Source organism: Haliotis rufescens, unplaced genomic scaffold (genome assembly GCF_023055435.1).
Source record: "Haliotis rufescens isolate VD_foot unplaced genomic scaffold, xgHalRufe1.0.p SCAF_3, whole genome shotgun sequence".
Lineage (NCBI taxonomy): Eukaryota > Metazoa > Mollusca > Gastropoda > Lepetellida > Haliotidae > Haliotis > Haliotis rufescens.
This window is the reverse complement of record NW_025964001.1, coordinates 34482014-34497468: the sequence shown is the minus strand read 5'-3', so window position 1 is coordinate 34497468 and position 15455 is coordinate 34482014. Positions and strand designations below refer to the sequence as shown.

The 15455-nt window shown below is 40.7% G+C and overlaps 2 protein-coding genes across 3 annotated transcripts in view; one reads left to right on the top strand and one right to left on the bottom strand.

Annotated features, from left to right (window-relative positions):
* The window catches only part of LOC124119589 (gephyrin-like), a 36437-nt gene extending 23777 nt beyond the window's left edge, over positions 1–12660 (bottom strand). For both annotated transcript variants that reach the window (XM_046482159.2, XM_046482150.2), the window contains exons 1-7: positions 12557–12660; positions 6130–6208; positions 5318–5375; positions 4348–4440; positions 3600–3694; positions 1651–1717; positions 232–366 (exon numbers count right to left, since the gene is read on the bottom strand). In XM_046482159.2, coding sequence (XP_046338115.2) covers positions 232–366; positions 1651–1717; positions 3600–3694; positions 4348–4440; positions 5318–5375; positions 6130–6208; positions 12557–12620 — 591 coding nt within the window. In that variant the 5' untranslated portion in view covers positions 12621–12660. The remainder of the gene's footprint in view (positions 1–231; positions 367–1650; positions 1718–3599; positions 3695–4347; positions 4441–5317; positions 5376–6129; positions 6209–12556) is intronic.
* Positions 12661–12945: 285 nt separating this feature from the next.
* Positions 12946–15455, top strand: part of LOC124119603 (two pore calcium channel protein 1-like) — a 39171-nt gene continuing 36661 nt past the window's right edge. Inside the window, exon 1 of the mRNA XM_046482168.2 lies at positions 12946–13441. Coding sequence (XP_046338124.1) covers positions 13244–13441 — 198 coding nt within the window. The 5' untranslated portion in view covers positions 12946–13243. The remainder of the gene's footprint in view (positions 13442–15455) is intronic.

Here is a 15455-nt window from a genome sequence, read left to right as displayed (position 1 = left end):
GACATAGCAGCCTCATGTAGTCATTGGTGATGGAGGAACGTAGTGTAATCAAAACAGTGACATATTGACAAAGGATCTCTTACAACGAGCATGAGGCACTGGGACCCCCTGGGACCCCCTGAGGTTGGTTGACGTGACGTGACGTGACGTGACGTGACGTGACGTGACGTGACGTGACGTGACGTGACGTGACGTGACGTGACGTGACGTGACGTGACGTGCGTGACATACCTGAATCTGTCCAGGTTCGTTGGAGTGGATGCCCTCCTCTTGAAGGTCAGAATGTGTTGACCTCACGCTCTCTCTAGAGCCCTGCAGCTGGTCGATAGCATGGGAAACACCCACCGCTGCAAACCGGAAACATTCCTGTGCGGAAAACAAATATTTCAAATAAAACTGCATGATGAACTATTGATGAATCATGTTTGTTTATAATTTTGGGGGGTCAGGAAAGTGAATGCATGTGTGTTTGTTGTGTAATGCGGGACACAGCAATATTCAAGCTATAAGACAGAGGCCAGTAAATAATTTATCCCGGACCAGACAATCCATGGTGTCGGGGTACAATGACACGTCACAAACCAAGTCATCGAGCTCGACCCACCGATCCATCAAGTCTCTTCTTGAGACCAACATTTGTTCCTGGGGACAAATCACAGCTGAAATGGATGCGTGAGATTGAATGTGTCTATCTAGTGAAACCAGATCATGCCTGACAGCAGAAAATCATTTTGACTACCATTGCTCCCATTAAGATATTGCCATTGTTTCTTTTTTTCACATCTTGCCTAGGTGAATGAGGTGACAAAAAGGGCATCAGAAAAACTTGCAGATAGTGTCTGGAATACTGTATTCTTGTCGAAACATGTGGTCCTAGCTCCACATATTCATAAAATTCATAAGCTCCACAATACATTATGAACTGTACTGCAGAAAGACAATGTGGTGTTTTGAGTTCCGAAAGAAATATCGGTGTACATGCAATTAGTTCTTTGTAGAATCATGTGTCATTTGACATGTCACACATCCAAGTGTTGGTTCACAAGTTAGGATATTTTAAACATAAATATGCAATATTATCTGTAATTAATAAGCCACGTCTGCTGTTCCTGTACTAGGCAGTGTCCTTAGTAGTATTGTCCTCAGTGATAAGACAAGCAGAACTTGCCAGAGTAGCATCACACCCATGTTGGTTGGCTGGTTGGTTTGTTGTTTAACGCCGCACTCAGCAATATTCCAGCTTTTTGGCAGCGGTCTGTAAATAATCAAGTCTAGACCAGACAATCCAGTGATTGATATCATGAGCATCGATTCACGTAATTGGGATCGATGACAAGCATCCGCCAAGTCAGCAAGCCTGACCACCCGATCCCGTTAGTCGCCTTTTACGACAATGTACATCTGTTTATATCGAGGACTGGCCTTTCAACAACATAACAATTAGGCACCAATTTCAAGGGTCAAGTTGGGGGGATAGCCTACAATGCAGGAAAACTAAAACCCTTCAACATACAGTACTGTCAGCTCCTATCACGAGTATGGTTTACTGGGGGCCTATTCTAACAAAGAATCCCATCTCATCATCAACATGATCAATGTAACGAACTGCCAGCCATAATAGTGTTACATGGAGTTACATGATCCACCTACCTCTGACCCTTTGGTGCTGCCAGGAAGGTTGATGATGAGAGTACTCTTCCGGATTCCACAAGTCAACCTGAAACACATCTCATGGAATTATGAAGAGGCCACAGTCACCACGGTATCATGTCTGTTTCAAAACAGCTTTGACTTCAAAGAGAGGGTTAGAGTGTGAGTGAGTTTGGTTTTACGCCGCTTTTAGCAATATTCCAGCAATATCACGGCGGGGGACACCAGAAATGGGCTTCACACATTGTACCCATGTCGGGAATCGAACCCGGGTCTTCGGCGTGACGAGGGAACGCTTTAACCACTAGGCTACCCGACCGCCCCAGAGAGGGTTAGAGGTGACATATAGTATTTGTACATGGCCTCAACATGATCAAGGATTTCATTAACACATTGTACCCATAAACAGTCAGTGACTTATCATGAGTGTGAGGTGACATGGGGTTTGACAGCACATCCAAGATTATTGCACTTATATAGCTGCATGCATGCATGTTTGGGTGTGGCTGCTTGTACTGGTCTGGACGGGGACCTGCTCTCCAGGCGGCGCTCTAACACGGAGGCGGTGTCACGTGTTTAGAAACTTGTCCAATATCTTGGGTAAGCAAGGCTTATCGTGATGAGTATGGGTAACTATGAAAAATGAGTGAGTGAGAGTGTGGGTGTGTGAGTTGATCAGTACTTCAGTATCATGACAAGCTTTGTTCTGAAACTATCAATATTTCTAGAAATTATCTTCTAAAAACCATAATGTGACAGGACTCAGTGTTTTCAGTTGTACTGGTTTTTTGTAGCTCTTGTTGAAACTCTGAAATATTCCAGCTTTATGGACGTGGCCTGGATCAGTCAATCTAATGGTTGATATTGTATGCAACAATCCACACCATCAGGGTAAGAAGACTCTTACGACAAGAACAGATTGCTGGGGACTTATTCTAACCCCGGAATGCCTTAGCTGTCTACAGGCAGGTAGGTGTGAAATGATATAGCAAGGTCACGATACAATCATCTTCCGAAGGCAGGAGAGTTAACTGACTTTAAAAGTCCAGTTTCCACCCTTGCTGAACTAGGCTGGAATTCCTGGGCTCAATCGTAGCGCCACTAGTGGCTATTACGAGTTATGTCCTTTCTATGCCTCTCCTAATGACCAATCAGATTCCACCTCTCGTATCACTTGCATTTGCTTCAAACAAAACGGTGGCGCCCAGTCAAGACGATCTGATCGATAATCAAGATCTATATTGTGATAAAACGAGTCTTACATCGCGAAGTGCATCAAATCACGTGAGCACCTTGATTAAAAACATGAAAAGATTTAGAAAATATCTGTTGACAACGAGTTGGTCGTGCACATGCTTTGCAAATCCTGCAGTCAACCAAAATCTGCATGCCACTTTACGAACCAGATTTCGATGCACGATTTTGATTGGACTATGCATAGACTTGTTAGTCCAGCCAAAATGTAACTCCATAATACCAGCCTAGTTCGGCAAGGGTGGAAACTGGACTTTTATAGTCAGTTTACTCACTTGCCTCGGGAAGATGCAATACAATACGTATCACATTACATAGATCACGATACGATACGTATCACAATATCTATATTTATGTCAGACTTTTAATATTTCAGACAGGTTCAAAGGGAAAAGCTACCGTAGACACATGTTTGTAGGGGCAATTTGTATTATCAAACTTGAAATGCTAATTACTATACATATTGCAATATTTGACTGACAAGAACGCTGGGTTGGGGGTGGGTGGGGGAGGCAGTAGTACTAAGATTTTCATTATAGCAAATTAAGGTGTCTTGTGTCAAAATAGAAAAAAAACATGTATTGTGCATGGCTTCACGGCATGAAAACTCATGATGCACCGATGTATCACTTCACCCCCACAGGCAGGTGAGTTACTATTAATGACTCTTGTTGATACAGATAAAGTCCCCTCACCTGGACAGCATGGCCAGCGGCGTTATGTTGAGAGAGCCAGTTAACATGGCCACAGTGATTCCCAGAGCATCGCGATCCAACACGGCCTTCGTAGCCTGAAGAGAAACATCAATGTACAATATACCAAAGTGAGTGGGTAAGTAGGGTCTTGTGCGGCTGTCAGGATGTGTCAGCTAGATGTGGCAGGAAAGCTGAAGTCATGTAGACATTTACCAGCTTTGTAAAATCACAGGCACAGGTTGGTGCTGACTAACCTAGAAACAAGGTGTATTCTGGCATGCCTTACGGACGTAACTCTGCACTGCGAATGGCGGCACACAAGAGGTGTGGACCATTCATTCCTAGAACAACACAGAATCAAGAGACGTAGTGTGGCTGCTCAGGACCCTAAAGCTCAGCTTCAGCAGCAGGCAAATTAGTTAAACAGACGTTTGTAATTGGGAATTGTTCACAAAATATTACACTAATACACTGGTATGTTTACATTGTAGACATTCACACAGGGAGACAAGCCTGAGGTACTGGAAACATATTCTGGCTTAACATTTACATAGGGAGACAAGCATGAGGTACTGGGGACCTATTCAGGCCTGGTTACACACAGGGAGACAAGCATGAGGTTCTGGGGACCTGTTCTGGCCTAACATTCACACAGGGAGACAAGCATGAGGTTCTGGGGACCTATTTTGCCCTGTAATCCCCACAGGATGGCAACTTGCAAATGCTTGTGAAGAGTGATGAACCTTACCTCTGGCGTGACATCGCGTGCAGTGAAGCCAGTGCCCCCTGTAGACAGGATGAGGTCCAGCTTCATGTTGTCCGCCCAGTCAATGAGGAGACCCTGGTTCAAGTAACAGAGTTAGTTGTACTACTGGAAGCACAGTGAATGCACAACAAGAGCAGATTGGTGCAGAGCATCAGCATCCGCCCAGTCAATGAGGAGACCCTGGTTCAAGTAACAGAGTTAGTTGTACTACTGGAAGCACAGTGAATGCATAACAGATTGCACAATTTTCTTTTTAATCCCTGCATTTATCAGGAATATAATTAATTTCGTAAGTTCGGAGATTCACACAGTTTAACTAGCGCTTTTAAATCGTTCACACTTCAATGAACCCATCCAAACTGACGTTCAATTCTTAAATAACTCCAATGTCCAACTACATGAACAATACCATATTCGACATGATAAGCGCCCCGCTCTAATAAGCACCCACAGTGACATTTGCTGATATATTGGCAAGTGAACAATCCCAATTAGTACCCCTTCCGATTGTTCAATGAACACAAGACTAATTTAATTGCGTATAATAAGCACTCGTGTGTTATATGCGCCCTTAATTATGGGCAATTGAATTCTGGAAAGATATATCTGTCGTACATAAACATTTCAGGCTGTCAGCATAACCATGAAATTTAACTTTCAACTTTTCACCAAAATAATATTCTAATATTCTAATTTTGAGAGCCCCCTGGGCGCTTATTACATCAAATATGGTAGTCAAAGTGGTTTTTACTGACTACCATCCGCATGATTCGTCATATGAGATAACATGCCTGCAATAGTCACCAAACTAAGGATGTTGCGCATTCACCATCATGATGACTTGATTAATATTTCTCCTTGCCAAATAACAAAGATTGTTTCGCCAAATGTTAGTTACTATGCATAATATCAGCATGATGACGTGAAAGTAGATACAGAAAATGCTTCATACCTTTATCTTTTGAACTTCATCTGGTACAATTTCTTTTACACAAACTTTTCCATCAATTCTGAAACAAGACGGAAAAGAAAGATAGACTCGAGGGAAAAACTAGTTGCTGACGTCAAAACACAACCTTTAACGTGGCATTCTAATTTAGTTCTACATACCCAATGATGATAATCACACACCTTACATAGCTATTGCCCCAGCAAATGGTTCTTGGCAACTGGCATTTTTCTTACCATGTTAACCCCACATTTTCTTTTACCTAAACATTGCTAAAGGTACACAAGATTATGTCACTAGTTTTTTCTGACATGTTCTGAATTTTACCCGTCTCGGAGGAGCAGACTGATGTCAAGTTGATTTGTTTTGTTCCGTTTGTTTCACACTGCATTTGGGGATATTCCTGAGTATATAGCTATAACCAAGATAGTGAGTGAGTGATGTTTTACGCCGCTTTTAGCAATATTCCAGCAATATCACGGCGGGGGACACCAGAAATGGGCTTCACACATTGTACCCATGTCGGGAATCGAACCCGGGTCTTCGGCGTGACGAGCTAACGCTTTAACCACTAGGCTACCCGACCGCCCCTATAACCAAGATAAGACGTCAGTCTGTAAATAATCATGTCTGCATCGATCCATACAACTGAGGTATGTCTAATGATGATAATCAACCAGTTCCTATGCCTGGCCATCCGATCCATATAGTAGCCTCTTACGATATGCATAGATTGCTAGTGACCTCTATTCTTCCCCTGAATTTCCCGGGGTATATGATAACCCTGGTATTCCTGTTTTCATTGTTTTGCTTACAATTTCTTCTCCTCTATCAGACATTTCAAGTTGTGTCCACTCTTATCCTCTGTCTGGCCCGAGAAGCACCTGTCACTCACTGAAACAACAATGAAACTTCCTCAATTTTAGTGAAAAGTATACAAAAACTAAAAAGCTAAATAATCACTGTAAGAAAAGATGAGTCCTACCACAGAAACACCGTCCATAAACATGATAAGCCTTGAGTTCAAACACATTTACCATACAGAATTAGCCTGTGTTGAAGCCTCTGGCATTGTCTTGCCATGCCACAGGAAGCTTAGGTTCTGATTAAACATGGCAAAACAAGGAAACTATTGCAGTTTTACTGTCAAACACCCCCTTCCATGTACAAAGTCCCAATTGTAAATTGTTATCCAATTACGGGAACAAAATATATTTCCTCTTTGTTCTAACCACAACGAAACGTATTGAAACTATACGCCAAATATTGTGTGAAGAAACGCACCTTTCTGACAGACTTTTAGCATAACAAAATGGATGTTCCGATTGAGCACTGAGTCAGGCATCGGTTACCTTCCCTTAGCGTCTTGTCTGTATAAATTTTCCCATAAAGTAAGGAACTGGGAGTTACCTCCCTTGTGTTATGATTAGTCTTATAGTTTTGACAAACAGACAACTGTAGCATTTTAAAAAATACTTCTTGTCAATCAGATGTTAATGAATAAGTATTTACATTTTGAATGTCTAAGGAAAGAAATGACACAATACGTCTATCTGGCCCCACAAATGGAATTGGGACTTGGAACTTTGCATTTCTATGTTAGGTACACATCATTGTGAACAGAGTCAGAGTCAAACTTGTTGCCATGGAAATGGGTAAAATATAAATTCTAAACACCCCTAAGGAGGAAAGGCCCCAGTTGTCAACCCGGTCTTTGTGTGTACAGTTTCAAGAAAGAGTACCTATTGGTCTTAGAGATGTGGTCCAAACCATGATGAATAGAGTCAAAGTCAAATTTGTTGCCATGGAAACAGGAAACATTCATATTTTTTAAATTCCTAATTAGAAAGAGGCACTACTTCAGCCCTTGATTTATACATGTACCGAGTTTGGATGAAAAATGTTCAATAGTTTTTTTAGTTCTTCTCTGGAAACGACACCTACCACCATTTCAGCTAAGAAACATCAAATTTTGAAAAATTCCTAAATAGCAATAGGTACGACTTCAGCTAATTGGTTAATACATGTACAAGGTTTGGATGAAAAGTCTTTCACAGTTTTCAAGTTGTGCTCCGGAAACGACACCTACCCCCAACCTTTGGTTTCCATGGAATGGAAATCGAGAAAAATGAAAATGACAAAAATCTGCAAATAGCAAAAGGCACCACTTCTGAATATGTTTGATATATCAGCCAAGTTTTGTTGATAGATATTCAATGGTTTTTGAGTTGTGCTCTGGAAACAAAATCCACCCCCTTATGAGACAAAGTACAAATTGTTTCCATGGAAATGGAAAAAAATAAAAATGCCCAAAACATGTAAATAGCAAAAGGCACCACTTCAGGGCCTGTTTGATATATCTGCCAATTTTTGTTGAAAAACATTGAATAGTTTTCCAGTATGCTCCAGAAACGAAATGATTACGGACGGACGGACAGACAAAGCGTTGACTATATCCCCCGCATTATATGCCAGGGGGATAATAAAAATGTCTTTCTTCAATCAACATGATCAATAATTTATTTCAGATAAAACTGGAGTTATTAAATACAATAACAAATTTCCTTTACACAAAAATACTCAGTGTGCACCCATAATTAAATAAATTAAATATGAACGAATAGGTCCAAGTGTGAAACAATACAGGATTAATATATGAATCAGTATAGGTGAGTGTGTACCGCGTATTGTACCGTTTGAGAATATTATCAATGCATAGATGTATTGGTGAATCGTGATACCCCTAGGAATTACTGGTAAGGCTTGCATCATACTTGGTGTGCTTTGTCAATATTCATGTCACTCTATCCCCGAAAACAAATGATATCTTGGAGCAGGAATTAAAACAAACAAAAACATCGATGTGCAACAGGCAACTAAGTCCTCTTTTACCAATAACATCGCATTTTTCTTTATAAATAAAGTTTAAACATGTTAAACATGTCAAAGTGTTTTGTTTATTTCAAATGGTAACATGTCAACAATATTGTGTAAATTATTTTTGACAGACTAAACCATGTAAACTGACTTGGAAATTCAAACACATGTCAACAAAGATAAACACATTTCTAACAGGGCGTTCTCTGCCATGCATCCTTTAACAATTTCGGGGGTGACATGAACGGTAGTTCCATGGTTTATTATGAGTATGGGACTGAGCAAGCCACATATTCCCATGGATTGATGTTGACATAAACATATCCAGATTCATAAGTGATAAACAGTGACCTTATTTTTGACAACTGTCAGACATTATTTATCATTTTAGTGGACAAAATGGTAAACATAAAATTACATATTTTATTATCTATTTTGATTTGGAAAATATGTCATAATCTGGAGCCATATGTATCATATTTATGATGGGTGTGTGTGTTCATATTTAAACATGAATGCTTCAACCATGTCAACATTGTTCAAGATGATGTCATTTCTAAAAGGAAGGAAGGATATTACTCTGTAATGCCAGAAGAATTAACGATCTTCCTGTCAAACTGTAATATTGTTTGTATGCTATTATCAATGGTTGAATAGCTGCAGAAAGGAAACGTAAGCAAGATAATATGACACATTCAATAAATGGGGGGGTGGGGGGTGGAGAGAAAAGAAAAGTGGGGTGTGTGGGGTGGGGGTGGGTGGGTCTGAAACATACTTTTTAAAGTCAAGAGTCAAGTCTAAGTTATGCTAAGGGAAAACAACACAATTATTTTCTAGACATTTAACATGTCGTTCTTTAAATCGCTTCTTCCTCTGAATATCAAATGGGAGGCCCCTAAACATGCTAAGAACCTACTGATAGGGTGATAGGATGCAAGTCCTTTCCTTCACTTAATCATGTTAATGGGGACCCTTTTTTTAAGTCATGCAAGGTGCAGGGACTTATCTATGCTTGTCTGGGGCCATTATTCATCCTAAAATCTGCAGCAAATGTCACAGAAAGTTCTCAATCATGGTTGTTACCATGGTTATCGGCTGGTTCTAGTTGTTATGGACCTGTAGAATTGACTTGTATTTTACTGATAACAAGACCAATAAAGAGGAAGTAGTTTAGATAACTGCATTCAATGCAATATGAACTACAGTGTTTAAATACCTGTGAATCTAAGAAATTATGAACTTCAAAATTTCAAATTCACTATTGGTACACACAACTATGTGCTTTCACAGGTCCTGCATTTGTGCTGAGGCATCTTTTTCAAATGAAATAAGACATAGGTGAGGTATATTCATGCATTGTAATGTGAATGTTGGTCATGAGACAGGATCATATATTTTGCTTATATTTTGGGAGTTTTATTTGTTTAGCATTTACTGAATTAAATATTCAGTCAAGTATGTTTTAAACATTATATACTTCACACTTCAGCTTTCCTAATTCTGTCTCAGCTTACTGCATGAGTATTGCCACAGCCACAATCACTGAGTGCACTATCACACAATAGCCTGACGAAGGGCGCCCCTTACTGCCCCTTTGTCTTAAACTTTGTAGCTTACTGTCTCCAGTTTAAAGGGTTTGGTTTCACTACAGTTTTTATGTCACATTTGAGGTTACTGTCAGATGGTCATACAAAGTATTTGACATTGATGGACATTGTGCTATTCACATTTGGATAAGTCTTTGTGTGTTAGTCATGGACTTTTGGAATCGTTTCTAAAGGATAGTCTCATGGTGATATTTTATAGTTTGTATGTATTCCTAGAATTTGTAGGGATACTGTGTTTATGCTGTCCATAATTTGGCTGTTTTAGCATGTTGTAAATATCGGATAGATCATGGTAACTAGTTGTCTTACTGTATGTTAACGCATAGTACAATGCATTACAAGTGTTATTATTTACGTAAGGTAAATAATTCAGTAAGTGTTAAGTGCAGGCCTCATACATAATTATCAAACTAAATCTTCAAGTAATATAAAGCTGATAAATGATAGTGTGAAGTATGAAAGTAAGTATTATATTTTAGGATATTTTAAGCTAATCAGCAGTGACATAATGCATCTGATTGTAGTAACATTGCTGCGATTGGATTGGTCTGCACAGTATGTATACATATATATGTATATTCATTTATTTGTGGTGCAGATGTAGCTGTATTTCTAGTGCAGCGGTCAGTGTCTGGATAGATGAACCCAGGCTAACTATACTTTCTATATATTTCTTACATATTGTCTATTGTATGAAAACATGACAGTAAATGTATCATGTCATGTTTATGTTACTCTGCATATGATCTATATGAAACGCATAAATATAAGAATATATGCAGGTCAAAGTATGTTTGTGATAGAGCATTAATTCTATTATAAAGCGTTATCTTTTAGCAGCTACAATATTTTGTATATGGTCAAATGTAATGAAATATTTGATGTCAGCATTTATTAATACTTTGTGTCTGTTCTTCATGTTATGAAGCAGTCTCGTTCTCAATGGAGCCCCCAGTGAGGATTATGGCCCAGCAAGACAGACAGCTATGTATTGACCTCATTGTCCCTTGTCCACCACATGTCCACTATTATGTCATTCATGGAGACATCGTAACATACTGTTACACATGTGTGCTACATTTTTGTGATTTTAAATTATATAGACTAATAAATACAAATAGTTTATAATGTGCCTCAATCCTGTGCTTCATTTGAACTCTGTCAGTGGTTATGTGATCAGAGAAGATTTCAGTGTTCAATAATTTGACAGTACAGACATTTCTGGACATTGCATTATGCAGACGGTATGTAGTTATGTCACCAGGTTGTGTTGTGCCTGTATGCACAGACCGTTTACCATGTGCACCATCGGACATCATACTTAGTTCTGTATATTCTGGCTTTACTGAGCTTTATTGTATATATATGCATATTGTGATAGGGCTGTGCCTGCACGCACATACTGATTGACACGTGTTGTGTTTTCATTTAGTGAGCACTCACACATTAACATTTAGTTCGTAAAAATCATGTTTTTTGTGTTGCCCTGTTATAGCATGTAGATTGGCTGCAAGTACCATGTTGGTCCGATGTGTGTGTGAATAAAGTGAGATACCAAACCTTACATTAATGAAACTTTACCAAATAAACAAATACACCTAATAAACCATTTCAAATTTCATCATCATGATCACTGGCTTATGTTGTGTTCCCAGTTCAACCGGGCACTGTTTAGTAATAAGTGTCTAAGATCAATACTCAATTTGCGCAAGTAGGCGAAAAACTATTGTCATGATTGTGACAAGCAGTGGCCTGTCTATCTTTAGTATAGTACCACAAACTTTTCAAACACATCACAATACCCTATGACATAATTTGTAGTATTTTGTTGCCCCTCACATTGGCGAAACAATGTCAGGGGGCACTGAGTGTGCATAAAATCCTCCAAGTGATCTATCATATCTACACGCAATGTCATTGAATAAGCCCAGCGATTTTGAGAGTTTTCAATATTTGTTTACTAACTAGAGCCTACGGCAAAGCATTTTATAGGCAGCGCTAGTTTATGAAAGCACTCCTTTTTTCAATATCTTGTTCAGTTTGAACATGTTGAATGACACAACTCTAAAAATATTATACAGATTTTCTCGGATTCCAAAGTAAGTACCTTTGGCAGACAAATTGGGATAAACACATAATTGTTTGATGTACTGACTTTCTTAACATCAAAAGAGCTATATATGGGCGGCCATAGCTATACATGTTAATATTTCATTCAATACACAAATGTAAAACGAGACATTAAAGCATCTGCTTTTCAATTGGTCCTGCTATCAGTGAAATGTAAGTCACCTCTGCAAAGAAATCATATGACTTGGCTAATATTTTTCATCCAATTCCATACACAATGGCTAAAACAATTTTCGTTTCAAATCTGCGAGAAGCCTGGAATAAATATGCTAAAGCTAAATACCGGAATACTGTCGATTGGAGATATATTCATTCATGTTAACATGGTTAAGCGATTGTAACTTTTGACCTTAAATGATGATACCTGTGACACATGTGACACAACTATTTAAACGTCTGACACTGTGAACGTGTGGTATTTACTAATGTTGGCATCAGCCCAAATCTATCAAGTACCAGCTGAGCATACATGTTCCACATTCATAACAACAAAAAAATGATCGGCAATTATGTCACGACTTGATCTAAGCTACTGCGCAAGATCCTGACTGTGTTAATTAAAAATTAATAGCAACATAAGTGACAGATCTTAATGAACCACTATTCAACACAACACACGAAGGAGCACCTGTTAAGATGCCAACTCGAATCGTCTTTCCTTCCCGCTCCGAATCTCCCGAACTCTCCGCCATATTTCCGCCGAACTGTGTCACTTTTACTCTCTATCCAGTGTATAGTTATTAACTTTGACATTAAATATTTCCCTGTGCAATTGGTTTTAATTTTTCATTACGTCATATGACTCATTTTACAAGAAAAGATTAGTATGAAACAATATCTATGCTTCCATTGGGAAAAAGCTGCATAACTTGGTTCCACTGCTGTACGCGACACAAGCTTTGCGATTTTACCTTTCACCAGTTTAGCTAGACAGGATCCCAGTCAAAAAGATGCATTCCGGTTTGAGAGTATAGCCTACTGACGTAACGACGCGGGAGTTGCGACATGCGCCACGCCCCCTTGCTGGCAGTGCAAAGTGTCAAATGACAGCTGATGATACTTGAGAGTGCACACACGCACTAAGCCAGAATATATTTTGATGCGTTTAATCGAATAATCTGTTCAAAGCTGCTTCATCGCAGACTTATATTTGCAAAAATGCCCTTTTGTGCCCAGGGCTAAATGAACCTGGCTTTGAAGATCACTATCTGTCACCGGTGTCATGGTTATGGAAATGGACTGTCAGTGAAAGACACGGGTCAGTCATCTTATCTAGATTAACTACAGTCAAACAGTCGCGTTCGGGGAGTACACCATGGCCGATCACGGTGTTATTATTGACGTCAACGCAGGAGAAAGTACCACAGAGGGAGATTCTGGTATAGAAAACGGAAAAAATGACACCAGCAGCGAAAAGGACACTGTTGATAGTTCACCCAAGCAAGTTCACTTCGATGGCGATATATATGCACAGAAATCTACTCAGGAATCCGATGCAACTGTGAACGAGGAGGTAGCTTTCAAAATTATTCACCATTTAATGTTCTGTATTGTTAATATTGTTAATAAGTGTACAAATCGAGGTGACATATATGTATGATATATGTATATATAATTAAAATATTTGCACTCTATTATGCTTATGTGTACAAAGATAAGTAAGTTGTATTTTATGTATATTTCTATATTACATACAGAATTCACTAAGTATGTAATCTGATTAGAAATGAAGTGACAGCTGATCAGAGATACAGTAAATATAATCAGTTCCATATTTTGTGGTTAACTCGATCAGATCTAAATTTAAACGTGGCTCAGGTATATGTTTTAAATTAGCATATGAAGCATACATCACTGATTTATCTCTATTGTAGGGCTGGGATGAGTCTAAATTAACTACTCATGTACCCGACCCCCTGTTATCCGAGCCTACCAGGGTACCTGCTGTAGTTCTCAAGATTTGGCAACAAAATGTGCGACTGGGAACTGTTTTACTGGAGCAATGGCAAAACTATTAAGATACATGTGTAAAATATTCGGATCATGCATGCTCTGAAATTGACTGAAGCTTTATCATTATTCAAACATATAAAAGTAAGAAGAAATGCAAACATTTGTGACTTGTAGAGTAACCATGGAATTATTGTGAATTTTTGTCATTAAACAATATACGTATCTCGTGACTAAACACAGGTCCAGGTAGTCCTGTGGGTACCCGGTTCCTACTCCATATCCAGCCATCCCGCGTACCATAGTTACTACTCTATTTAATACTTGTTTAAGACACCTTAGTAATCATTTTTTTGTTACCTTATTTTCTTGGGGTTTTTTTTCCTTCATAAAGTAAACCTGCAACTATATTGGCAACTACATTTTTTATCCTAATAAATATGCATGGCAGTCATAACAATTTATGACTGTAAAATATAACAAAACCATGCAGAAGAATATAAAATTCCTAGACTGCTGATTCTATGAAGGGAAAGTTAATTAAAGTTTACATGCCCCATCTCCCCATGCCCCATCTCCCCATGCCCCATCTCCCCATGCCCCACTCCCCATGCCCCATCACACCATGCCCCATCTCCCCATGCCCCTTCTTCCCATGCCCCATCTCCCCATGCCCCATCTCCCCATGCCCCATCTCCCAATGCCCCATCTCCCCATGCCCCAGGACCCCAGGACCCATCTCCCAATGCCCCATCTCCCCATGCTCCAGGACTCCATCTCCCCATGCCCCAGGACCCCATCACCCCATGCCCCAGGACTCCATCTCCCCATGCCCCATCTCCCCATGCCCCAGGACCCCATGCCCCATCTCCCCATGCCCCATCTCCCCGTGTCCCATCTCTCCATGCCCCATCACCCCATGCCCCATCACCCCATGCCCCATGCCCAATCTCTCCATGCCCTATCTCCCCATGCCCCATCACCCCATGCCCCATCACCCCATGCCCCATCTCCCCATCACCCCATCTCCCCATCACCCCACACCCTATGCCCCATCTCCCCATGCCCCAGCACCCCATGCCCCATCTCCCCATGGCCCATCACCCCATGCCCCATGCCCCATGCCTCATCACCCCATGCCCCATCTCCCCATGCCCCAGCACCCCACTCCCAATGCCCCATCTCCCCATGCCCCATCACCCAAGCACCCCATGCCCTATCTCCCCATGCCCTATCTCCCCATCACCCCACACCCCATCTCCCCATGCCCTATCTCCCCATGCCCCAGCACCCCATCACCCCACACCCCATGCCCCATCTCCCCATGCCCTATCTCCCCATCACCCCACACCCCATCTCCCCATGCCCCATCTCCCCATGCCCTATCTCCCCATGCCCCATCACCCCATGCCCCATGCCCCATCTCTCAATGCCCCACCTCCCCATGCCCCATCACCCCATGCCCCATCTCCCCATGCCCCTTCACCCCATGCCCCATCTCCCCATCACCCCACACCCCATGGCCAGCACCCTATGCCCCATCTCCCCATAACCCAGCACCCCATGCCCCATCTCCC